The sequence below is a fragment of the Alligator sinensis genome, unplaced genomic scaffold (assembly GCF_000455745.1).
Source record: "Alligator sinensis unplaced genomic scaffold, ASM45574v1 scaffold342_1, whole genome shotgun sequence".
Taxonomy (NCBI): domain Eukaryota; kingdom Metazoa; phylum Chordata; order Crocodylia; family Alligatoridae; genus Alligator; species Alligator sinensis.
The window spans coordinates 1,678,502-1,705,818 of NW_005842126.1; the positions used below are offsets into that span (position 1 = coordinate 1,678,502).

Sequence of the window (27,317 nt, forward strand, 5' to 3'; positions counted from 1 at the left end):
CCCCAAGACCACCCAGCCGCCCCCCCCCCCCCAACACCCCAACTAGGCAGACCCTTGAGTAGGAACTCTCTTAATGGAGATGCCCCCAGTTGCACCCTCAGGGCCTGGGTGATTCCATGGGGCAGTGGGATGAGATGTCCCCACAAGCTGGCTCTAAGGCAATGCTACCCATAGGATCCTAGGGGCACCAAAGCTGGAACTCCAGGTTTGGGCATAACTGTGGGCACCTGGGACAGACAGCTTAGGTACAGAGCAACACCAGGGCACATGGGACTGCATGAGGGCTACCCTGCTGTATTTCTGGGGGCAAGGGGCAATGTCTTACTGTGGTTCTCTCAAGTCAGAGCTTGCTGTGGGTATGCAGATCCCAGTTGGAGACTGCGAGGCTGGGCTGGGCCAAGCCAAAGACATAATAAGCTTTGCCCTGGAAAAACCTCCCTGCACCCTGAGGTGTGTCTGTGAGGTTTAGGAATGCTGAAGGGCAGGGAGAGGGAAGGACAGTTGTTATTCTTACCTGTACTGGGGAGGCAAAGACCCAGGTCCTGTTGTTTCTGTACACTGACCTGCACAGGGCTGCCTCCCTCCCCTCGCAACAGTTGGGCACTGGGGGCTATTCTCCCCCTTATTCTAGCTATAAGGCTTAGAAATGGCAGGGAAGAAATGGTGGCACACACTTCAGCAAAGGCTAGCAAGCAGCAAACATACCCAGATTCCCAAAAGGGGTTGTAGTCAGGTTAGCAACCGAGGTTGAAGCCTGTGCCCCATTCATTTTCACTGCCAAATTAAAGTGAACGTGTGTACTGCTACCCATGTTGCAATGACACTTTCATTTGGCTTTACACAGCTATGTCCCGAGACACAATTCCTTCCCTGAGCTGCTTTTCAGGAAGCAGACCTACCTGTGCTGTGCCCCTTTGCACTGGACTAGACCAGCAAAACTAGCTCTAGCCCAATACGTCATTCTACTTTCAATACTTCAAGTCAACTTCTACATACAAAGTTACAAACCCTATTTAGATAGCAAACATTAATCGTGGAATCCTAATTTTCATTTAAACTTGTTGCCCTGAATTAACAGTAGCTTACAGCACCATGGTTACAATATGCCATTAAAGTTATAAATCTAATTTAAAGGGCTAACGATTTAAAGATACTTCATAGTTCCTGAAAAGGAAGGTCAGCAAGCAAGTAGTTGAAAAACAAACAAACAAACAAACAAACAAACCATGCACACAAAAATATTAGCTTTCCTGAAAGTCATTTTGAAAGTAAATGAGAAAGCACTCCATTAAAAAAAGTGAGATCAAGACACAAGATACCTTTTGCAAATTAAACCTTATTTTCTAAGTGTACATGGGCACAGTGGGCACTGACAGACGTGCAGCTTCCTGCTGTAACTCACAGTACTTTACAGGAGGCACCATGAGTTACAACAGTCCTCACAAGCCAGCAGGTAGTCTCCGGCAGGGACTGACAGAAGTTAATGAAGGTGCTCCATATTGGAACACCTTCATCTGAACCTTCATGTAATGAGGGTTCAGACTGCCACCCAACTGGCCATTTTTAAAGCACTCTGCAGCCATGCTCTTCTGTCAGGGCACAGCTATAAAGCACTTCAGGAGACTGATCACATGACAAAATGTCACTTCTGTCAGTGCCCTATGTCTTAACACTAGGAGGAGACTGCATCTTCACTGGCTGAGTAGGTACACTTAACCCCACCCTAGTAATATCCTCCCACTTCTCACTTGATCAGGTTGTGTTCTGGAGCAGTTTTCCAACACCCTTTCCTCTTCGTTCTTTTCCACTTTATAGTTACCCCAGCCAAAATAAGCTGTGTTTTACTTGGTTTATCATAAATGGTATGGCTATCTAAAGTCTGCTCTTTCCAGGTTCTGTCTCACAAAAGAAACCACTGTACATAGTTTAAGCTTGTACCACTTTTTTCTTCTGCATCTGGAATGGTACATATTCTGACTCCTTAAATACATGCAGTGGCTCTCAATGCCCCGTGGTAAAAAACACAACAACAAGCAGTTCGCAATGTTGTTAGAGAAAACCCATGAACAACATTAAGACTGTGTGTGCAAACATGGAATATGTCACGTCTTTTAGTATAAAAGTTTTCATCAACTTAAGTTCTGGAAAGAAAACTTTATTTGAAAATGACGACAAAGATGAATAACAGAAATCACTCTAAATGATTAATGCTAAAACTTTTCAACCAGGCCTCCATAGATTCTACCTGTTACAGAAACACAGGAAAAATATTTTAATTAATATTCTCAGAGAGCATTTTCAATATTTATTAGGATTATTGCTTGTATCCATCTGCCTGTCTAAAACCCTGAGCCCAGCACAAGGGGTTCTCTCATTTCAAGGGTGTTCCATGTAAGTACAGGAGTCTGATCACAGACGTTATTACAGAGTTGGACCTTAATTACCAGAAGACTAATTTTCAGAGGTACTACGGAGCTGGGGCACTCAACACTGCCATAAATCATTCCCCAAGTCCAAATGTGCCAAGTTCAAAATGTCAAAAAATTATCCACAAATCTTTTCCAACCTTAAAGTTGTCACAAATTCAAAAAGTCTCATCACAAGATCTTCTAGATCTTGAAACAAGTATTAGGCCCCATTAGAGGCCTGGGAATGCTGTTTGCTCTCACTCTAATCAAGCAGAGTGGTAAGATATGACACTTTAAAATTACAATGTAAATTCTCTAGAAAAGCTGAATTCAGTATTAAACAGAAATTGGTGTCAATGTTCTTTATTGGGCAAACTCACTTAGGGACAGAGAGAGAAGAAAACAATGAGACACTATCATAGGTGTGTCAGGTGTGATGATTTATCACATAAGTGCCAGGTACTTTTTACACACAGGTGCAAACAGTTGATTTATGTTACATACCACAGGTATTCTTTGGGACGTTTTGCTTTGTTTTATTTTTGCTTAATGTGCAATATTTGAAGATGTTAAATATTTGTGCTATAAATATTTGTCCTTCAGTTTCCAAATTCACCATCCGACTAAGATTTAAATAACATTATACAATATGATTTGCGTGCATGCAGTCCTGGATCACAGAAGAGGGCAGGATCACTCCTTCTTCCCCCAAGGTATCATGGATCCATGCTTTCTGGGATGTTAGCACTGCCCAACTGGCATAAAGCAAAAAAAGACCCACCCTGCTCTTGGTTCAGAGTGTTTTTACTGTTGCTAATAACACATTCTATCAGAGACTTCTAAATGTTGGTTTGGGTAAATGGTTCCCAGATAAATGTGCCTATGATAGGAAAATAATTATCTGAAAACTGATCACTTTCCCTTCAAACCTATCATTATTTGTATATTAAATACCTCTCCTTTAAAGCTGCCCATTCAATATTTCCTACAGATATTTTTCATTTTGCTCTTTTAGCCTTCCAATGCAAAAGAAATGAATATACTTCGTATTTAGCAGATGGTCTGATGAATAAGATATACTGGTAATAAAGTAGGAAAGCAGAAGGTATGCTGCCAGTACAGGCATCAGAAAGACACCATCTTCCCTCAGTTCCCATTACCCAACATTTAAGTCATGTTAACATTATCTCCTCACAGTATGCTGCACTGATATGCAGAAGGTACTTCTGTATCAGTGCCATAGTTTCATTAGTCAGCAGCCAGGAAGGGTAGCAGTAAGGCAATTCTGCCACTGGCAAAAGGAAGCAGCTGAGATGCCCTCAACCCTGCAACTAACCAAGGGTGGCACTAATGGGAATACTGTTGGAGAACTTTTCCCAATCAACAGTAGCCACAAAGCAAGGAAACCTCATTAAATACATTGGCTATCATTAAACTGCTGCCAAAAGCAGCATGTGCTCAGTAATGGAAACCAGCTATGAAGCTGATTAAATGCAGCAGACGCTGAGCAGGACTATAAAATACATGGTTCGTATGGGGCAGACATGCTGATGGGAACCGTTTTTTTTTATTGGCCCTTAAAAAAAATGGGCAGGTGTTCCCTCCACAAAGAACTGACACTGAACTTGGAGGTACTGCAATACCAGGCTGGCACCAGGAGGGCCAGAGTCAGCCTTGACACCCTTCCTTTGGTGCCAAAAATACTACATTTGATATGATGATGGGAACCTACCATAAATTTCCCTTCAAATTCCTAAAACAGAAGGAAAGCCACAAAGGAGTCCTGCATCTCCAGAAAGAGGTACGTAGCATGTTGTAGTGCCGCTGGAAAATGTTTGTGCATACCACAGAGAAGAAGATGGAAAACACTTTTCCTGGCTGGGAAGTACTTGGAACAGGAAACAGAAAATTTAAGAGGTAAACCCTGGCTTCACCCTGCCAATAAATCACTGCAAATAGTTCTGGTGACTGCTTTCCATAGGACACAGTACTTACTACCCCCTTCACAGGACACAGCATTACAGTACTTCTCTACTTCATGAAGAGTTCCTTTGGAATAATCCTGGAATTTTCACCTTTCAAATAATCTCTCGTGGTCATATGTAGGAGTCACAATATGCCTAAACATTATTCTAAGACTGTTAAGCATTATCATTTTCTTTTAAGTTAAACATCAGGGATAAATATCCTGCAGTCTACACTGCCCACAAAATGCCTTGCTTTTCCTTTACTAGGTATTTTTCTCCCTTGAATTTGCTGCATAACTGACCTCAATTTCTGATGTCTAGAAAGATGGAGCAGATTGACTGTGTAATTTTCTCCAACCTCAAAACGGAAATATATTCTGCTGTCCTCATCAGAGAGCCCTTATTCAGGCAAAATTCCCGTTAACTTGGTTTGTTTGGATTACTTTTTGTGGGTGACATTTTGATACAATGGTGATAGGAAACTGTAGGGGAAACTGCATCAATAAACAGCCATTCATTTGGAAAGAGAGAAGAGCGTAAATGGGTCTTCAGCACTACAAATCCCATGCAAAAAAACAAGTCACACACGGAGGCACAGCTGTGCTCCAGCTAACCCTGGCTATCTGAAAGGGATTCAGCATTCAGGCCACAGTCTGCTCTACCAGTGCTAAGGGGCTGGGGTGGCCATAGGTTACAGGAATGCAAAGGTGGGATTTACTTCCCTCTGGTCCTGTGCTGAACAAAGTTCAGCCAGATCTGAGGATCAAACTCTAAATGCCTGTTTTAGCTACTAGGCACATTGCATGTAGGATAGCAGCAATCCTACCAGCGTGCCTCAGTCCTAGGGATGGGAGGTTAGCCTGTGCTTCAAGATGGCTAATGCTTGGCCCCATTTCAGGAACTTGCTGTGATGGTAATACCTGTTAGCTAGAACCAGCACTTGAATCCATGAATTTCACACAGAATACCAAGCAGATGTTCTTAGTGATCAAAAAAGTGTTAGGAACAATGATCTTGATTATGACTAACATTAGCAAGAGTTCATTCTTAAATCAAATTCCAGTGGTGCTTGGTTAAGGCCCTGTGCCCCCCTTGAACTCTTCCCACTAACCACAGCTAAGTTTCTATCCAATGGGGATGGGTGTTGTGCAAAGGAAAAGCAAGGAATTGTAATTCTGTTGTTTTGCCCTATTTAAAAAGTATTTCTGATAAACATAACCAAGGCTACCACTTAGCAAGCAAACACATTAAATGTTAGCATGGCTAGAAATATTTCTGCTTTGATGCTAAAAACCAACCTGGGTCTTTTGACAGTGCTGCACAATGTCCTTACTGCGATATCTGAAACCGTGTGCATTGTGTGTGTGAGTAAAGAATCAGAACCGAAAGGGTGGGTATTCTTAAAAGGAATTTCTTGAAGATACCCGACACTTATTGGAACCTTATTTCCATTCCAATGGTGAAGCACTGTGCTACTGCAAAGTATTTTTATGAACCCTAAGGGCAAATATTCTCTGGCAGACATCCCTTCACCCTATTCAGAGAAGGCAAACTCTCCAATAGCAGGGAAATCCCCACATCCCTCTTGTAGCAAAGCACCAGTGGGGTACTCGCCATGGAGCGTAGGCTGCAACAGGCTGGAGGTGTGCCTGTATGAAAGCCAGCCTAGAGACACCCCAAGGAGTCAGTTTTAGGGCGGGAAGGTATGTGGCGGAGTACCAGTGTGGTGCTCACCACTTTAGGGCTATCTATCACAGGCTCTGGGGGGGACCTGTTTTTGGGAGCAGCAGCAGCAGGTTTAGCCTTCCCTGCTAAACATTGTAAGAGGGAAGGTGGGTGTCAGTGCACCTTAAGTGCTCTGCCACTAAGATCTGGATCAGGCAGCAGGCAGGTGCAGCTCAGCCCTGATGAGCGGCATTTTAAGTCCCAGGCCAGTGGGGCTGGAGGCAGCAGTTTGCTGCCAGACACTGAGAAAGCAACATCTCCTGGAGGAGCTGCTGCCCCGAGAACAGTTCAGAGGTGAGGCTGAGGCTATGGGGAAGGAGGAGGCCTCATTGGTCCTGGGCATGACCTAAAACTGCACCCTACTTGGATAGGGAGGCCTGGTGTTCCTGCCTGTGGCGAGGCAGGGCCATCAAATGCCAGATTCGAGGACCATCCTGGTGTAAGGCGGGTTCGGGTGCCTAAAACCCTGCCCCCACCACCCGATGGGTTAGTGTTAACGATGGAAGGAGCAGTGGGGCAGGGATGTCCATATGGGACACCTGAGCCCATTGGGGTGTAAGACCCCGAAGGGGAGTAGTGGAGGCCAGATAAGCTTTTGAGAAGCACCTGAGCCTGAAGGGGTGGAAAACCCCGTAAGAGGAGCAGTTGAGGCCCTGAGAGAGGGGGGCAAGTTGTGGGCCAGGCACGCCGTCGAGCGGCACCTGAGTCTGCAGGGGTATTCGATCCCAGACCCCAGAGTATGGGATGGAGTAGAGAGTGGTGGTTGTGAAGCCCAGTGAGTGAGGGGCATGAGTTGGGGCCCTGTGGCCAGGGGCTTGAGTAGGGGCCCTGCTAGCATGGGGGCCTGGCTTAGGTCCAGTTATGTTTTTGGGTGCCTGAGGCCACAGGTGGACTGGAGGCCGATTGGAGGGCAGCAGAGGAGCCGTGAGGAGACCAGGGGGCAAGTCCCTTGATGAAGAGCAACTGGGGGAGTTACTTGGCTATGAGAGCAGGGGCAGAGTCAGCACAGCATTTTGCGAACCGCCCAGCACTCACTCGGATGAGGGTAGCGGGAGATGCCCAAAGGGCCATGCGCGTGCTGGCTGGAGAGGGAAGAATAAAAAATCTGAGGACTTTCCAGGTGAGGGCAGGGTTGAAGAATAGCAAATCTGAGGACTTTCCAGGTGAGGGCAGGGTCAATATGGTCCCTAAGACAGAAGGGACGGTACAAGTGAGGCCCAAGAAGGGCAGAATAAAAGCAACTGGGTGAGAGCCGGCGGAGTGCGAGAGGCCCTTATAAGAAGGAGGTGGTATGAGTGTGGCCCTAGCAGGGCAGAATGACAGAGACTCGATACTGTGATGAGTTGGGCCTGGCCTCAGGCTGGAGCTTAGCACATCTGTGAGCAACATCTGCGAGGCAAGGGACACATGCAGGGGTGGTTGGAGCATGTATTTTGGCCCTCCAACATCAGGGCCCTCAAAGGGAGCCTCCTGCCTAATTACCAACGTAACTGTCTTTGATTAAGGTGTGGTAGACAAGTAGGCAGGTGGCATGCCCAAAAACAGATGGGTGGCCAGCACGCTGCTGGTCCGGGAGTTCCCACTTGTTATACCGCTCCTCTCTGACAGGTAGTAGTATTTTAACATGAAGCTCCCATGAATCCCAGAACACCCTCTGACCAGCCACTGTGCACTGATGGGAGCAGCACAGCTTGTCTTCATACACAGAATACATCTCCAAAAATGTGCATGAATAACAATATGAAAGAAAATTGTAGGTGATTTCATATCTATAAGATACTACAGCTGCTTACATCAAGACATTCAAAGCATCATAAAACAGAGAAGAAATTAATTAATTAATTTGAACTGGTGAAATACACTACTTAGAAAAGCAAACCTTAGCTACTATTATCTTGTGAAAAATCATTTCTCTAAATGCATGTTTTATGACACCTTAGTGCCAGTGGGGAGGAAGGAAGATGAAAATGGGACCTTTGAAAATGCTCTCGCAGGGGAAAAAAAAGAAAAATGTATGAAACTGCTTTGATCAGTTTAAAATATTTATGGTAAGTGAACACAGTCTTCTGAAAATACTACCTTTTTGTTACATCGTGAATATAGAGGCAGTAAAGTGGAACATACAGAACTGACAGTATTTTGGCCTGTGATGATGTTTTTCATGGATAAATTCTGCTGTTTTCCTACTTATAGGGTCAAATATCCTTCTGTGATTTAGACTCCAAAAAATCAAAGCAGATGTTCTTTCTGGAGTACTTCTATGAAGCTATGAGAGAAATAATCAAGAGCAGGACATGTGAATATAGCGATTGGTTTAAATCCTTAGTCATCAGAAATTTAAAAAGGAAGAACACTGAATAGATGTAGTCTGCAACTTAATGCTAAATTAGAAATAATGCAAGGCCACAGCCTTATCTTTAATGGCCAATTAAGTTAATGTCCAGCTTTGATACATAAATTGTTTTGTTTTGCTGTCATCAACTCTTATGCTGAGGCTTGTATGTTGCACAGATGTTTAAGGAGTTATGAGCAATGAAGTTCTTCTAGTATCTATAACCCAGTAATTAAAACTCTCTCAATAAATAGTGCTAGAAACACACCATGACAGAATTTGTGTCTAGTGGATATAGCCAGGAGAAGTTGGTACTGTTGGATTTTTTTTAAAGCTTTAATGCAAAGGTTTTCTAATCAAGTCCTCATAATGCTTTTATGATGTACATTACTTGACCAAACTGTAACAGCAATATCAAGGCACTGCAAATAGCATCTTTCATCCAGAAAAGTACTTTACAATTAGTAATTTCACACATTATTAAATGCTTCCACTTCCTCTGATGGAACATGACAAATGTATGTGAGCAATTTTGCAAGGGCAGGACAGGAAATGAAAAATGTTAATGAAAAACGAAAGGAAAACCTAACCTAAATGTAACTGTCAAGTGTAATTTTCATCAGGAGAATATGGACTAATATACATAGTTTTCCAAAAAGTGCTATAGGACTTTTAATGGCTAGAACCTCGATCTTACAGATCATCTGTACAATGGCATCTTCTGCACCCTAATCCTCATGCTGGGGCACTGCTTCTCTACTGACTGAGAAGGAAGAGAGCTACTACCTTTGCTAAAACCACTCTCTGCATTATTGGGGAAGGTGTCTAAGCAAGCCACTTGCCCATCTTCCTGGCTGAGACTAGTCAGCTTTGTGGTCAGGTTTAGACTGTTTATTTTACCAGGGCAACCTTGTCTCCACAATAAAAGAAAAACAACGGAACAAGCAAGTGTGCAAACAACACACAAATAAACAAAACCCACAACCTGTGGTCTTTTCCCAGACCCTGGGAGGAGTAACACAGGTGAAGCACACCTCCGTAAGTATCACACCTCCTCCCTTCTCCTTATTTCCATGCTGCTCCTGGAGCTTTTAAGCTATTTTGTGGCTCTACCCTAATTCCCTCATCAGTTGCAGCTGGTGCCAGCCTTCTAGCCAGGCAGGCTCTTAACTGCTGACTACCTGAAGCTGTGTCTCAGGCTGAGCACCTCCTTACAGCCTTCTACTAAAATAAACTGACTAGATTTGACCCTGCTTAAAATCAGGATGGATAAGCTGAAGTGGAACGGTGAAGCTTTTATTTTACCCCTGGGTAGTCATTTCTCCATGTTGTTACTTTTAAAGCTTGATGAGTACCCATGACTAGCATCTCAAATCAAAAAATCATTTATGGTAATCCTAATTTTATTTTATATACTGCAGTTTAAAGAAGTCCTGAAACTGCTAGAAATGCCCCAAGGATCATTAAGAATCAGTGGCTGCTGAGACCGCCATTTCTTATACAACATGGTAGTCATTTTTAGTGAAGTTTAGTCAAAGAGTGAAATTAAGATTATATTACGGACAATTACTTTCAATCAGTACACCAGGAAAGCCTGCTCCAGATCTCCCAATTGCCCTACCACCACCAGGAAGCAGTTAGAAGAAAACTGGGGGTTACTTTGTGGCATTTCCTGTGAGTTATCTGTTCAAAGAGAAGGGACACAAAGCTTAAGAGGGGATACTACCTCACAACACTGTGAATCCTCAGGACCGAGAGGCAAGACCCATACATACTGCTAACAGCCACCGTGAAGTTCCCTCCACTCAAGGGAACTTGCACTCCCTTATTATTACTCAGTGGTAGCATAGAGAAGACTCGGCAATCTAAAGTTGTTACAAGATGCAACTGCTCACGGGTTATGAAAGTCAAAGGATTCTGCACAGGGATACAGCACAGAAAGGTCCCTGCCTCTTCCCTTCATTAACCTTCCCAAAAATCCCACAGAGCCTCAGGGACTTTCGCATGGTGGAAAAAACTGCTACAGGGCCACCTCCTTCCTTGCCAACTGGTCAAAAGGAGGACACAGGACCACAGGTTGTACTCCAACCCATAGATTCTACAACTCTCAAAATTCAGTCGTAAAATTAAATAGGCCAAAATTAAACCTGGCTATTTTTCATAAAATGAACATTGGCTAGGAAATATCACACCTGATTGGACACATTCATCATGTGCAAAGACACCAACAGACCAAACAACCATTAGCTTCTCTGACTCCTCAAGAATACTGGCTACACCAGGGGTGGGCAAAATGTGGCCCACAGGCCAGATGCAGCCCGCCAAGCCATTCTATCCGGCCTGTGGGACCCCTAAAACATTTAGAAAATTAATAATTTTTCTGCCCCCGGCTGCCCGTCATGCAGCCCTTGATGGCTTGCCAAAACTCAGTAAGCAGCCCTCCACCCAAAATAATTGCCTGCCCCTGGGCTACATACACCCTGTTCCTCCATTGCCACTGCTACAAGAACACAAGCTAGGCAAGCGCTCAGAAAAGGAAGTATGTATCCAAGCACTTGGTGCAAACCTTAATCACATTTGGTCAGGCCAGAGCTGGCTCCAATTTTCAAGGCCCAAGACAGGCAGATGGAAACTCCTTTAACTTATCCAGCAGCTGCATTTACCAGACTGGACTGCCAGTCAAATAAACATTTGAGAGGGTAGATATCTAAACCCACAGTCTCCAGAGGATTATACTACAGTTTCTGTTTTCTTAGGATTTTCTTTGTAAATAACTATAAGTAACAATGCATAAGAGTGATTCAAAAGAGCTTTGTAATATTTGTTCAGCATTAAGCTCTTATTTTAGCCAATAGCACTGAATATAGCAGGTCTAACATCTTTTCATATTTGACTGCCATTCATAACAAGGACATAACTTACACTGCCATATTTCAGAAATGAATAAACACATTCCAGTCTCTCACCCATTGGGGCATATCCCTATAGTCATAACTGATTAAATGTTCCAGGATTCAATTGTTGACGCATGTAAGAAATGCAGGATTGTTAAAGCAATATCATGAAAAATCCAATTCAGAGATGTATCTAACTTTAATGACACGCCATCAATGGTCCCATCCCTTAACTGGAGTCTAGATTGGCAAACTGAAAGTTATGACCCTACTGTATCTGTTTGCAAAGTCTGCACAATACTATTTTTATTGTGCTTCCTATAACAAATAGCTTAATGCTCTTTAAAATAAACAATCATTATTAACACAGCAATGCTCACTCTCTTATGTGCAATACCAGCCAACCAATATAATACAGAAAAACAAATATCAATTGGGAAATAAAATGTTAGTACCAAGATTGCAAAAGAACATTATAAACCAAAAGAAAATGGGAATCTGAATTGATGAATTTGTCACCACTGACAAAATTTAAGCACATTATTCCTGAGAGCCCTTTGAAGAAAAAAAACAACCAAAACGAGACCCCTCTCTCACACCTGGCAATGCTAGTAAATATGAATTATTGAGCCCAGTTTTAGGTTCTTGTTTAAAACTTTGGCCAACCTAGGACATGAATCAGAAAAAAAAAAAGACTTTTAATTAATTAAGCATCAGGGAAAGAACTTTTAAAAGTAGCTGATTAGAACACATTTTAAAGGTTACATGTATTATCATGCACTCAGGTAATATTAGCATTAACAGAAGGAATCGCAGCAGCCTTCTACTATGGTATATAGCTTTAACTTAAGTGCAAGTGCTATTTTTCAAAAGAGACCACTGATCTTGAGATCTCAGTTTTTGGCTTCTCAGATTTCAGATACTTTGAGAGAAAGGAGTTTTCAGAGGTAGGCACTTCATAAAAATTTTCATAAACATTTCAAGTACCAGAGCTTGTTAGTTGCATTAGTCTGAAGTCGGGCAGAAGGTAGAACAGGATGGCACTGGTTCATAAAGGCATGACCCTTTGTAGGTCATAGCAGACTCTACTGCCAGTCTACTGTGGCCTGCAAAAGCTCATGTCTGTCAGAACAAATTAGTCTTGAAGGTGCCACTTTGCCCCCTACTTTCTGCCTCATTTCAAGTACCTGAAATAAAGTACTCCAAAACTGAGCAAACCACAATCACAAGTCACTTCATATTTTTTGGGTAGTACATCTTTGTCATGTGTTTTAAAACAATGTCCTTTTATGCAATTAATATAACATTATTCCAATCTAGTGGGCATAGCCTACATAATCGTTCCTTTTATCTGAAAGTATAAGATGTCGGTAAATCTCAGTCCTTCCTATCCTCTTCACTGGCTGAATACGCTTTTTTCCTCTAAAAACCCCAATCAAAATTGTTTGCAGAAGACCAGACATTTTAAAAAATGGTTTACAGATTATTTTAAAGACTGATTCAGAAATACTCTAAATATAAAATTCATTATAAGCCATTAAAAATACACAAGATGCCTCTCATCTCAGACAGGAACCTTGCACAGGGTAGTATACGAGGAAGGTCTGGCCCTTTAAGGGAGGCACACATCCCGGGGGCAGAAGCCCAGATGGGGATAGTTACCTGACACTTAAAAGCCCAAAAGGAGAAGCAGCAAAGAGCTTGAGCTGGGGGAAAAAGCAGTTTGAGGGCAGGGAGCTGAATGAAACTAAGCAGAGCTTGTCTCTAGGAACGGAAAGAGATGAAGCGCCCTCTCCTGAGGCCTGGAGAAAGGCTCAAGTGTTGCTTTATGTGCTTGTTTGTTTCGACCAAAGAGTATCATTCTGTAATATAGGGCATGATTGAGGAACTTGCAAGGGACTAAAGCCAGACAACGAGGCTGCAGACTCCCAAGCTCACTTATGGTCTTTTGACCCCTAAGGTGTCAAAGCATATTTGCATGGCAGCAGGCACACAAACCTGCTTACAAGTAGATATGAAGTAGGATGTAGAAGTAGGATGTAGAAGAACCACCAGTTAAGTCTGGAAATAATATGGAGCCTACATATGCAATGAAGACAAGGATGTCAAGATTTCTGCCAGATTTTTGAGGTCTTGTTTTGAGGTCACTATGAAGAGCTCCAGCTCATCTCTCCAGTGCTAATCTGAGATTTCCCAAAGGCTGCAACATGAAACTCGCATAAGCATTGGCAGTTTCAGCGAGGCTTTCAAAGTTCCAAACAACAGCTTTAAAATTAACCTGAGTTTGTTAAATTCCTTCTGCAGGCACATGCCAGAGCTATGAGTGGAAGAAGCACTCTGAGGCTGCCCTGTTCTAAATTCCAAAAGACAAAAACATATAACAGTTTATAAATCGGAAGATTTATTATTCAAATAAATTAATACATACATTTCATGACACAGGCCCTCCCACTCACTGGAGCTTCCTGCCTACCACAGACAGGTGAATTTTTCCAAACCCTGAGCTAAAATTCTTCTCTCAACTGTTTAACCCACTTTCAAAGGATCATCTTTCTACACCCTTTCTCTGTTACTCATACACCTTATCTTAGTTTCCTGTCTCCTATGTTAAGGTGACTATGTAGAATAGCATACATCAGATGTCCATCATAACTGGCAATGCTGGTACACTTTACTGTAAAAGCATCCTGTGGGTCTGTGGCTTACAAGTCGTCTTCTTTTTCTAATGCAGTGAGAGGGTAATTTTATATCTTTGTCTTCATTCTACTTGAGTGTGCCAGAAGTTACTTTTTAACTTCTTTAGCACTGTGGCAGAAAAGAAACCACCCAAGACAACGAACAGCTGCAATATCCTGTTGTGGTATTTTCCTATATCCGCTCGTGATTTGTCACTCCCTGAAGCATACACTTCTTCATGAACACTTAACCTCTATATTAGATTCACTGAGATCTTAAGTCATCTAAGATTAACTGAATTTAACTGAAGAATAATCATAGTGCAATAACAATCTAACATGCCACCTTCAGTAGAACCAAAAAATTCTGCACACAGAATTCCTGAATTGAAAAGCCCAACTCAAGATACCTTAAAAACGCCTGACTGACAAAAAGGGCAGTTGTTCAGCATTCTCTAAAAGTGAAGCATTTAATGTCTCTCAAGTCAGCCACCCAGAAATTAAGGCCCCTGACAGAAGTTAATTTAATGGCACTATGGGATCTAATCCTGGATCCCAAAAATTACATGTCCCACCATGTCACACGTGCATGGCAGGACAGACAATTTTGGGTATTAGGGTTCAGAACCCAATTGCACCCTTCCAGCTTGGTAACACATGTGGAGCCTGGGATCATGTTCCCAGGCTCTGTAAAACACTGCAAATTGAAAGTTGCACACAGTGCAGCCCCACAGGTGTGACTACCAGTGCACTGGTCTGCAAATGCCAGATGGGGGGAGCCAACTAGTTCCCTCTTGCTCAGCGAGTTCAAAGCTGCAGGTCTGCAAGTGCCAGGCTGGAGAAGTCAACTGGCTCCCCCAACCTGGCAAAATCAAAGCCACATACTTGGCTGCCCCACGTGTGAGGCTGCCTACATGCACCTTTGAATTTGCCGATAGCGGGACAGGGGTGCCAATCAACTCCCCCCAACTCAGCACTTGCAGATCCCTGGGTTGCCTGCCTTGGCCTGGCTCCAGACCCTGGGCTGCCCCAGTCCCCATGCTAATAATCAGCTAATTGATGGCATGGGGAGGAGGCATGCCCCATGTTCAACTTAAAGCACCACACAAACTAGCCAGAAAGATGTTTTACATCATACATGGAACATCTGTGTGGCTGGTTTGGCATTTTATGGTGCCATAAATCAACTGAACGTGTAGCACATTGACATTTATGGCATGTTAACATGTAAATTCCACCATAAATGTGGCATCCGCCAGGGGCCTAAACTACCAAAAAATCCTGACAGGTTTAGGTTAAAAAAGGAACAAGGATTAAAACTGCTTTCCAGTTTTCAAACTGATCAACCAAAACACAAAAAAGGAGTAAAATAATTTTCAGCTTTTAACTAGTACTTCTAAAGAAAATCTAACTCCTTCTGGATTTTAATCATGTTTTCACTACTGGCTGGAAAGTTCTCTCAGAATGTAAATAATGAGGTTGCAAATCAGGCTGTGTGCGTCAGTTATAGTACTGTCTGTTTTGAATATCGCAGTCTGACTTGCTCAACCTAATGCAGATGGAGCCCTCCAAATTACAGAAATTAATTCTGCAGTTCTTTATAGCCCTTCAGCTGTAACAGCTATCCACTCCTCACTTAAAACCCTCTGGAAGTCCCATTTCCACTGTGATGTCCAGAAGAAATTAGCTAGTAACAACAAAGTTAAGGATAACTCAGGATGGTTTACATATATACAAGTGTTTTTGAACCCGAAAGCTTGCTTAATAACTATTCTCCAACCATTTGGGTTGGTCTAATAAAAGATATCAAATTCACCCAAGGAACCTTGTCCATCTATAAATATGCACACACTGCTTGAAAGATATAAAAAAAATTATATCACCAAAGGCTGCCTGAGCCTCCCCTTGACCATTTTCCTTCTCTTTACAGTTTTTGTTCCAAGCCCATGTGCTATTTGGGGCTACTGAAACCTCAGCAGATCTTCTCAAGTGTCTCTTATCTGAATTACTGATCCCCAGATCTGCAGGCAGGAGGCAGGGCCCATAATGGAGAAACAGTGCAAAAAGATAACATTATAATAGAGTGATTTTTACTAAATAAAAGCCCCAGATAGTTTTGTCTCCCAAGGGTCATCCAGCCTGTGGGGCTCCCCATGGGTTGGGAAATCTGATGGTGGGGGAGGAGTGGCAATTAATACAGCCACCCCTCTCCTGCAGCCAAATTCCCAAACTCCAAACAGCCATATCAGGGCCAGGCCGCACCCCCTCCATAAAACTGGATTAGTGCTGGGCTGCCCCAGCCACATGAGGCCCACTAGCCAGATCCAGCCCACTGACAAGACTGGGCTCTGCCCATCCAGGCCACTGGCAAAAAAAGAAAGAGAGCCACTGCTTTAACCTGTTGCTGCTTAGACTGCTAAACATACAAAGAAAATAGGTAGAGTCAGACATCAATGCTACTGTCAGAACAGCAATCCAACTTTTCAAACTGTTTAAAAAAACCCAAAAAAACAATACTCATTGCCTGCAGATTATCATCCCCCAAAAAGTGTGAATAAATTGTAGGTGTAAACTAATTTACCACTGATGCAAAACAGTGCCACCAAAATTCAAAAACTAGGCCCTTCAAAATCATGTGGGTTTTTTATTTTAATCTTACTTAACTTCTTTATCCTCACTGTTGCATTAATTTAAACATTTTGCATTAAGCAGAGTCTGCAAGCTCTTTGGCAGTCCACGCACCATGGGAAGTATAACATAAATGTAAGAAAATATTGAAAGACTAAGAAAATTCAATGCCCGTAAGTCAAAAATTTAGTTGTAAAAACAATATTCCAAGTGGATAAATTGCAGCAAACAAATTATAAAAATTGTTAATGTGAATGCATACTACCAACTTCAGCAAGCGAGTGATAAAAAAAACAGTATGTATGCATTAGATTATGAAAGTCAACATTGGACTATTCTTAAACACTCCCTTGACTCCAAACAGAAAAAAACTACTTAAACTATTCTTTAAAAGTATAGTTCTTCAGAAAAGATTTAAATCTAATTATTAGCCAGGTATACACCTGGTTTAAAAAGCATGTTATTGTTAAGAAATAATGTCAGTTCAGGAAAAGCTGTATTAAAGTGTTTTTTAAACATCCCAATTTGTATCCCCTTCCATCTTCCTCAGTCCTGTTTTACCTACATGCCAGTGCTAAACTACTCTTGAATACGAAATCGTTAATGAAGAAAGAGTTTAGGTCCAATTAGAACTTGTCACAGTACAGTGACATGTGACACATAGCAAGCAATTACCCTGTACACAAACAGTGGCTCATGTTCCTTTCTAGGCCTGAAATAACACTCCTAAATGTTTTGTGTTTAATGCAAACACGGTGGTAATTCCAAACTGTTTCTGGCTGCCATAAGCAAAATCATTAGTGCAGATTCCCCAATTTCTATCCCATTCCACCAACTTACATTACAGACACACAAAAAACATAGCTTTTGTTAAAAAAAACCTAAACTAATGCTTGGCAACCTATGGCATGCTCATCCATCCAGATCTGGCCTACAATTTCATGTGTTCTGCGAAACCCACTTAGCAGCAGCATTTCAGTGACGGGGTAATTCAGCAGCAGAGGTATTCTTTGTCAGCAGACTTTTGCCAGCAGAAAGAAGTAGCAGCTAGGCCGGAAGTTCTGGTCCACCTACATTATTTTGGCCTACTGCTCATAAAAATGTTGCTGATGCTTGGCCTATAACATTTACTTACATTCAGGTATTCAGTTACACCCAAGCTAGAAATGCTACAGAGACAGCCTCCCATTCCCAAGGTAAAGAAACACCTCACTTCCTTTCTGACCAGAGATGAAAGCAGATTTAGACAGCGCCAGAGGAAATCAGCAACTTTCCTCATAAAAAGGAATGTCTTTTATCAAGATGCCTCATGTGAGAGAGGTGGTGAGAATAGGGAGAAAGAAAATAATTTACTAGGAAGGAAATGAGAAGAAAAATTAAGTCTTTGTGTTTGGATTCCTGTAGAAAAGGCTTAATTATGTCTCTGACAGAATTATCTTAACCTGCCATGTACTCTGCCTCCTGCTGAGCCCAATTCAAGATAAAACTCAGTGCCAGCCTCCACACAACATAACCAAACCAAGTGAAAACGGAAGATAGCAATATGATTCAACACTGCTTTATAAAAGTTGCTGTGTTTGATACCTGGATGCTATGCAATTGGTAGGGAGACTGAGCAACAGAATCACTGCCTTCTAGAAAACAAAAGAAAAGACTAGAGATGGTCAAGAAATTGCCAATAAAACGGTTTGTATTAGAAAGTGCCTTTTTGTAGAATCCAAACCAAAACCGTTTCCCAGAATGGCCAGTTCAGCCTGGAGAAGAAAAGGCTCAGGGGGGAATTTGGTGGCAGCCTATGAGTATATAAGGAAGAAGAGGCACCAGGATCTGGGAGAACCATTGTTCACCAGGGCTTGCCAAGGGATAACAAGGACTAATGGCCACAAACTTCTGGAAGGCCGATTTTGACTGGACATAAGGAAAAACTCCTCTACAGTCTGAGCGTCCAGGCTCTGGAACAGACTCCCCCCAGAGGTGGTGCAAGCACCTACTCTGGATTCATTCAAAAGGCATTTGGATGCATATCTTGCTGGGATCATTTGACCCCAGCAGACTTCCTGCCTACAGCAGGGAGCTGGACTAGAAGATCTTGCAAGATCCCCTCCAGCCCCTAATGTCTATGAAATCAAATAATTGTTTTGAAGCTGTCAAAATTTTAAAGATTAAATTTTCCAGCTTGAAACAACTCTTAATTTTGACACTTAAGCAACTTGTAGTAAAAAAAGTTAAAAGAATTCAAATCACAGAAATGAAAATGTTTAAATTATCAACAATGTTTCAATTGACCTGAAATAATGATTGTGTGTTGGGGTTTTTTGTAGTGGGGGAGGGAAATGGAGGGTTGTTTAGTACAGCTGTCAATAGGTAGACTTTTTTCCTGTTTCAGAATGGGGAAAAAAATTTGAAAACAAGTGCTCATGGGATGGTAAAATTGTTTCCTACCAAACTCTAATAAGGACCAAACATGATATTTAGGCTCTGACTATTGCCAGAAATGCCAGAAATAGTAAAAATCAATTTTCTCTGCCTTTGTTACTGCCTTGCAATGCATTCAGAAGTTGGCACAGTTGTTTAAGATGACACAGCTGAGGAAAAAGAATTTTTCAAACCATCCACAATGCATTAAGACAACCATGATCTGACCACTGACTTGCTCTGGGGAATGATAAACCTAAGACATTTCTCTCTAGTCATTTTTCAAAGTGGCTCTGCAGACTGAAGGTAAATTGCACAAGATGTTGACCAAGTTAAACAATTTATAGGAGAAAGACTGGAATCCACTGACCAAAGTAAGTAAACAAGCTTAGCCTGCAAAATGTGCTGAAGAAAAAGCTAGCTGAATGTCAGAGCCACAGCTGAAGGACAATGGCAGCCTGTGTGCCAGAGTGTAATTGTGAGAGCATGCCTGACTATGGGTCAGAAGCACCAGTTCTATAAGGATGCTCCTTACACCACTTGGGCCAAGGGAGGGACTTGGACCTCATAGCCTTTACACACGAATGTTTCTCTTTCATTCAATAAAATGTTAGATTGTGTTGTACAATATACACTGAATAAACCTGCATCAATAGATGTCTGTTGGCATTCAGTCTGTACCTTTTACGAGAGTTTGGGTCTGGATCAGGACAGCAGCTGAGTTCTCTCTCATGCTGGTGCAAAGCATGAAGAAGGGTCCCACATTCTGTCTTGAGGCTGCCAGGGGGCTACCCTATCATGACAGCTGCCTGTCCAGTTTGGCAGCAGAGGCAGAAGAATATCCAGCCAGGACTGCACCTCTGCCCAAGAGCTCCCAACACCAAGGTCTGCTGTGGAAGTGGAATGGGGTACAGGGCATAGGTACAGCCAGCTCCATGCTTGCTGTAGAGGCCACTACAATGGATGAGGCAACAGTGTACTTTTATAGCCACTTTGGTCATGTCCAGATGAGCGTGGACAAGCAATATGTGGCACCACATATGCAGGCATTCCCTGCATTGCTACTTTGCAGCGCGGGGAGGCAGGTTCTTGAATTTGGGAGGTCCTGGGATCAAAAAACACCCCCACCAAAAAAAAGTGGGGTGATACACATGGCAGCAGCATGCACTGCCCAAAACCTGAACCTGGCCAGCCAAAGCCATACTCTGGATGCCAGCCAGGGTTTCTGCCACACGAGCACCACGGCTGCAGCTCCCCGAGGCCTCTAGGACCCCAGGTAAGGCTGCTGGGGCCAGTACGGTTGCTGGCCCCAGCCTCCTCTTCCCCCCCCCGCCTCCAGGGTAACCTGTCATGCACCATAGAATATGTGGCATAGGCATTCCCCAGGTACAAGTAACAGCAGCACAAGGTGTGCCACTGGTACTTGTTCCCAGGGAAATACATGTTCCTGCTAGTGGAGATGTGCCCTTTGAGGCTCAAAAAAGCCGCAGGACACCTATGAATAGGGCCCATTCAGATTAACATAGAATTCCCCCAATGCCTGCTCTCTACGTGGAAATCCTGCCATTTGTTCTTCCAGATCTTACTCAATACAAATGAAAAGGAAAGTATTCAGAAAAGGGGGAAAAAAAACTTGAGAGGCTGATTCCAATAGCAATTTGGAAAATTCCAAATAGAAAATGTACTGACACAGACCTTGTTTCCAAGAAATGAAGGGAGGTGGAACTATTTAATGCCATAATATCAAGAGATTGGCTGAGCAATCTTAGACTGAAATGACCAGCTAACCAAGAAGACCACAGAGAAGGTACATGTATTTGTAAGGCAGAGAAAGGGGTATGATGCTAGGGTAGAACATTATATTGACCTGCCCAGAAATAAAGCCCTGGAGGCACCTTCAGTCCCTGGTTGGAAATAAATCTCCATTCTCTTTACGATCAGATATGTAAATCTGTTGGGCTGCCTTACAAAAAGGTTGAAACTTCTCCAGGTCAACAGGGGAGGGGGTGCTGCTGCTGGGAAAACATAAACCTATAGTGATGTAGCACTCCAATTTTAGTCCTGCATCATCCAAAGGTTGGATTTGGGTCAGTTAGCTCTCCTAGGGCTACAGACTCATGCTCATGAAGCATTTAGAGCATAACAGCTGTTGCACATCTAGAGCAGTAGCTCTCCCTCACCTTTTGAAACTACTCCAACTGAACATTTTCTCCATGCCCTATGACCTTATATCAGTAGTACCCAACCTTTGCTGTCCCATAAGGCTAAGCAACGACACTGAGCTAGTAACACACAGCAAGCGACTTCTTATGTTGCTCTGCCTGTTGAACTTAGTTGTAACACTAATTTCCTGTGGTCTAAATCAACACCAGAGGATCTTGTGGGTAACATAATGCTCAGAGCTATGAATTGGAGACCACTGCACTATATGAAAAATGTACCAATTCTTCAAAGGCACATGAAATACTTCAAAGTCAGCAAATCCTGGTTAAGGTACCTCTATGCAGGCTTCACAATACCTGTTTGAAGTCTATGTTCTAACATATATACACAATTTATGTCATCTCTTAAATTTCTCAAATTGATTATTAAACAGCGTTTTCTAACTCTAGTTAAGGGTGTGTCTGACAATGATGCAATATCTGATAATGCTGCTGCAATTCAAAACGAAAATGCCAAGTTCTCATTTTTAATGTACAACAATAAGGAATCAAAATTAATACTTATTGCTGCATTTTTAAAAAATGAAACCCTATGGGGAAGTTATTTGTGTCATTCCTATTTGAACCTTTTATAAATAATTCCTTGCCACAAAAATTCAGTTACATTTTTCTGGTTAGTCATCAACTAAAGGCTTTTTCTCTTTAAAATCTTAAAAGTCCATTTGCTCATTAATAAATTATTGTATTTTTCTAAGTGGTGTTCATTATAATATACACATCCCAATTAAGTGACTGTTCTAGATTGATGTGGGTGACAAGAATCTCAAGAGGGTCTTCTAGTCTGTTCCTTGGCACTACAAGAGGATGGATTTTACCCTGTTTCATGCTAAACATCCTGGGGGAAAACACACTTAAATGATGTCACTAGTAAATTAAACTAAAAAAACAGGCAGTTCATGTCAAAGTTCTGAGGCGCTCCTAAAGGACGGGATTCTTATTTGGTCTCAGACCTGGAAAGTTACTCTGGAAAGGTCATTTGAACAAGCCTATGGATGAAAATTTAAATTATTCTTTTCTAGCCTTGGGCGGAGCCAGGAAGAACAGAGGCAAAACTGAAAACACAAAGCAGAAGATTTAACTGAGTCACAAAGATTTAGTATGAAGGGTAACTTGGAATTTCGAACCACAGCCTGGCTGATTTATACTTTCAGTAAAAAAATGAAAAATTCCTCACACACATTATACTCTTCTATGCTGAGCACTCAGCAATTTTATATGGATCTAACTATTCACACCAGTTAAATGTCAAGATGTCCCCAACACATTGGCTGGGCTGAGACTTGGATGGAAACATGCTTGTCCCTCAGTCGTTTGACTAAATGTTCGATTTAACTACTGCCAAGACATAAACAGGCAGTTCAGCCATGGGCCGTGAATGGAGCAAAGAGGAAAAAGATATCCAAGTAATAGCTAGAGCACACAAAACCATCATCAGTAAATTTAGGCACAATGTACAATTGACTGACTTTTCCAGATAAAGGGACATGCAAGACATAAATGGTTTAGACCTATCTCCCTCCCCTGCAGGTATCACAGAGGCTCTGGTTAATTGAGGTGCTCAAGATAACAGTCCCTTAGTATAAACAGGATAGGATCCCTGGAGAGTATTCTCTGGGAGGTGGATGTTACCTTTGTGACTCACTTGTTAAGAATCAACAAGTATCAGGCCAAGATGAAAAGGTTCATAAAGAAGAGGCAAATTGAGGATCTCAGGATAGGCATTTATGGTAGGGGAGAGAGGTCTACTGAAAAGGTAATTTAACATATCAAACCAGTTGTTTTGTGAAGCAACCTTGGAGTGGCAAAGTTCTGTCTGTCTATTTATCTTTTGTATTTGTGCAGGCACCTAGGACTCAAACAAACATTTTAACAACTTCAGCTATTCTAAGAAAAAAGAACAAGAAAGCAAGTCTTTGAAGATACCATTTAATGTACTTTTAAAAATGTGGTTAAGCACATCTACTTAGACGAGATTAAATTGTCCACAGAATTTATATTACTCCAAGTCTGCTCTTTCATTTGCTGTTTCTGACTAAGATTTATGTGGGATGGGCTGTGGTACAACCCGGGCCTGTAAGCATATGGGGCAGAAATGCTCTGGTGCCAGTTGTTACTGGAGGCATATCTCATCGTGCTGTCTCAGTGTTTTTGGAACACAAATCATCTACACTTTAAGGTTTGCTTGACTGGGATAGGATGAAGGCCTAAATCTCTTTCTCCTTTCACTCTATTTACTTCTGCAGCTCAAGTATTTGTAGAAGAATATTCCAATTAATAAATGATATATTAAATCCAGAGATATTTTATTTATGAAAAAACAAGAATATCCCATTTATACTGAGAAACGGCAACTATTTTAATATGAACACCAGCAAACCGTGCCATCTTCTTCGTCCCAGAATATATAAACATTAGTTTTGAATACTTGATCATTTTAGACGCACTGTCTAATTAAACACACACTAAAACTCTGCGTTCCTTTGAAACACAGTTCACTACCTTTTAGAAGTGGAAAACACAGTTTGTCACAAAGGTACTTTTTTACTTTATGTATATGCCCCCTACCAGTTATTCAAGTTAGAGCTATCTTGTATCTGAGCTTCTTCCCCCTCTCTCCCCCTGCTGTTGTTGATTCTACTTTTAACATAAGAACCACCAAAATAAAATCCAGTCAACTAAAGGTACACTGCAAAATCTTCACTATGTCATTTCAGGATATAAAGTCCTGGTGCAAAAGTCTGAGTGTCTTCTCCCTCAGGAAAATATGAAAATCCTTGACATTTACCACAATCTGGTGCGTTCCAAAGGTAAAGAAGACATTGTGTTGGTTTTTGTTTGTTTGTTTTATGAGTGAATGGACTAGTCACTTCACAAGATTAAGTAAAACCCAGAGTAAGAATTAGCCTTGTAGTAGAAGGGCATACTCACCCAATTTTCCCATACCCTATGACACAATTTTAGAAATAAACAAATTTAGGTGGATCTTACAAGCACTTATTCAACTCTCTGCACAATTCTCACTGCTTCCCTATTCTTTATTTATTACCCTGGAGTGTGTGCATGTGATTCTGGCTAGTACAATCTCTACTAAGTTCTCTTCACAAAAGCCATTCAGGGAGAGAAGAAAAAGGCGTGAATTTTGTCTACAGAATACCTGTTTTTTATGCCATCTGAACTAAAGGGAAGAGTACATTTTTGAAAACCTGCAAAACTACTTGTTGTCAAGCATGCATTTTTCAGCAAGTCAAACATTCTTCATATTATACAGCAGCATAAATGCTCCAGGCCAATGCAAGTTCCAAATATGGCTCTTTTAACACATTTTAATGTTTCCAGCCTAGCATAAATAAAGCATAGAAAAGAATACCTTTAAAAAAGAAATGAATGCAATATATGTGCCTCGTTTTGCATGTAAAGTAAGTAGTATATTGTGATACGTCAGACTCAATTTTAGGTTCTGCAGATTTATAATAAGCCTTTTTTTCCTTTAGGTATTCAATACTAAAGTATTAACATCTTAAAAACCCATTATTCTTTAATAAATTACATATCTCAAAAATCGGAGATGGCCCAGGACCCAGATCTGTCTGAGCCATGAACCCCCTCAGGATAGCATGGTTAAGGCACATCAGTTTAACCATAACCAATGGTGCACGGTGGGATGCAGCTAGTATCATATCCATCTAATTTTAACTTCCCGGCCAGGATGACAAGGTGCTCAATTTAAACTTGGGGTCAACTTGGGGTAACCTCCAGTGCAAGTGCAGAATAGAGCTTTAAACTTACACTTTTGGACTAATAATAAGATGCCGTTACCTACTGTGTGACAGCACCTCCCCACCCATGAATGTACATGTTTAAAGTTGCATGTTTAGCCAGGTAAGTTAACCTTAAAAAAAAAGTCACGGATGTCTCTTCCTTACTAAGTTGTATAAATAAACACTAGTAAAAATGGCTTACAGTTTCAGAAACCAAATAAACAGCAGCAAATAAGATGATCTTAATCTCTGGTTTGAAAGCCTGCAGTAAATCTCTGCTGTTGTAAATTATCTCACAGCAATCTCACTTATCTAACTTTTTATTCATTTTGTACAGCAAAGAGTATCCAATTCCCACAAATTTCCAGGCCTGACTTCCTCATTGCTCAAAGAATGCAGGAAGGGCAGCAGGTGCATGCATATTCAAGAAACAACACAGGGGAACAAAAAAAGTATTTTCTTTGCCTGTTATAGGTCAACCTGACAAGGATCTTGTAAATGAATATGTAAGAGCACAGACATATACCATGTCTTGGGTGTTCTCAAGGCACCTACATAACATGCCTTTTTTTCTTATTTTATTGTAATCATTGGATACATGTCTCGGCACAAGTGCATTGAGTTCCAACAGTTACTTGTACGACCCATTCCAGCAGAAAAGTGCAATCCAAAGAGTAACAGCTGAATGAACTGAGTTAGGCATTCACACCCTATTTCACAAAACTCATCTGAACAATAATTAGTCAAAACAGCTAAGTGGTTATTAGGTGGCTACCACTATCCCAAACTCTTTTTTTTTTAAACTTGACCCATAAGTATTTAGTTTAACATCACTGCATGTAGCATAAATTAGCCCCGAAGAATGATTACAGGGATGCATCGTGAAGAGAGGCATGCTAACATAACCTCTGTAGATCCTCCATCCTCGGAAGTTTTTAAAAACAAGTCAGACAACATCCATCTGCAAAGGTTTAGGTATTGCTGATTCTGCCCTGGAGCAGGCATGTGGACTAGAAGTCCTTCCAGCTCTGTGTTCTAGGATGAAATCTATGTTCTAGTATCTGTCAAAGCATAGAGCTGGAGAACACAGGCTACCTTCCAACACTCAGGCACTCTGCTTTCTCCTGAATCCCATCCCCATCAATGGTTTGCGCAGGTGCTTTTAGTCTCTAAGAACTTCACAGGAAGGATGGGGATTGCCTTCATGTGCTGGGACCCAAGTCAGAGGTTCCTAGCTAGAGGGTCTTGCCCCTCCACTCAGAGTCAAACTGATTACCATTATTTGGGGTCAGGCAGGAATTTGAGAGTCCCTTGGTCAGACTGGTACAGACCGTGGGGGGGGTTTCCTTCCTCTGCAGTGGGGGCTCAGCTCTCTACACAGGATCTCCTGAGTGTATAATGACATTTCACAGAAGCAGGAGGCTGACAGCCATGGTTCCCCTGCTGCACCTATGGCAGGGGGTGGGCCACTAAATCAGCGTTTCTCAACCCGTGTGCCATGACCCAAAAGAGGGTTGCAAGAATATATGAAAGGGTCATGAACAAACTTAAAAAATGGATTCCTCTTTAAAGGTCAAAAACATGGGAAACCCTGGCTTTTTCCTTGCAGGCTGGCAGGCCACACATCTGTCCCACACCCTGGCGGGCTGGGGCAGGAGGCCAGCAAGGCAGGAGTCAGGGATGCTGGCCACGGATGTTTACAAACGGATCCTGGTCCAAAAAAGGTTGAGAACCCCTGGCAGTAGATGACCTCTGGGAGGTGCCTCCCAGCCCTGCGCCGTGTGTTGTGCCTTCACCACAGTGGCATGCTGTCAGTGGCTGTGGCATGTCCTTCCTGCCGTGAACCAAGCCCCCCCGTCACAGGGTGCTTCTGCCCAGGGGGCAATAGGAGAGCCGTGCCCCACAGGGGCCAGCAGAGCCGCCGGCCCAGGGGCAGGAGGGGAGAGTAGAGCGGGGCAGCCTGCATGCCCTGCCGCCCCTTCCCTTCCCTTCCTGGGGGCAGGGGGAGCGCAGGCGCCTACCTGGTCCAGCGGGATGCCCAGCAGCCGGCTGAGCGGGTGCAGCAGGGTGGAGCCGGTGGTCCTGTAGGGAAGGCTGGGGGCCTCCGCCATCCTGCATCCCCGCCCGGCTGCGGCTCGCGCTCCCTCCCTCCCGCACGTGCGCCCGGGCCGAGACAGCGCCCGGGCTCGGTCCCCGCCCTCCCTGCGCTGGTTGGCGGCGATGCCCGCGCCCCTCTTCCTCGTTGGCGGGGCGGCGGCAGCGTCTTTCACGCGGGGCCCCCGGACAAAAGCAC

The 27,317-nt window shown here is 42.6% G+C and overlaps 1 protein-coding gene across 4 annotated transcripts in view; it reads right to left on the reverse strand.

Annotated features, from left to right (window-relative positions):
* Positions 1-27,317, reverse strand: part of MBOAT1 (membrane bound O-acyltransferase domain containing 1) — an 83,863-nt gene that overhangs the window by 55,330 nt on the left and 1,216 nt on the right. The window contains exon 1 of one of the 4 annotated variants that reach the window (XR_003094380.1): positions 27,046-27,253. The exons of 1 other annotated variant lie outside the window; for it this stretch is intronic. Coding sequence is in view for 2 of the 3 variants with exons in the window: in XM_025205735.1 (XP_025061520.1) it covers positions 27,046-27,135 (90 nt within the window). In the remaining variant the exon portion in view is untranslated. Of the gene's footprint in view, positions 1-27,045; positions 27,254-27,317 lie in introns of those variants that run through there. 2 more of the 4 variants (XM_025205735.1, XM_006024964.3) reach the window with 2 other exon arrangements.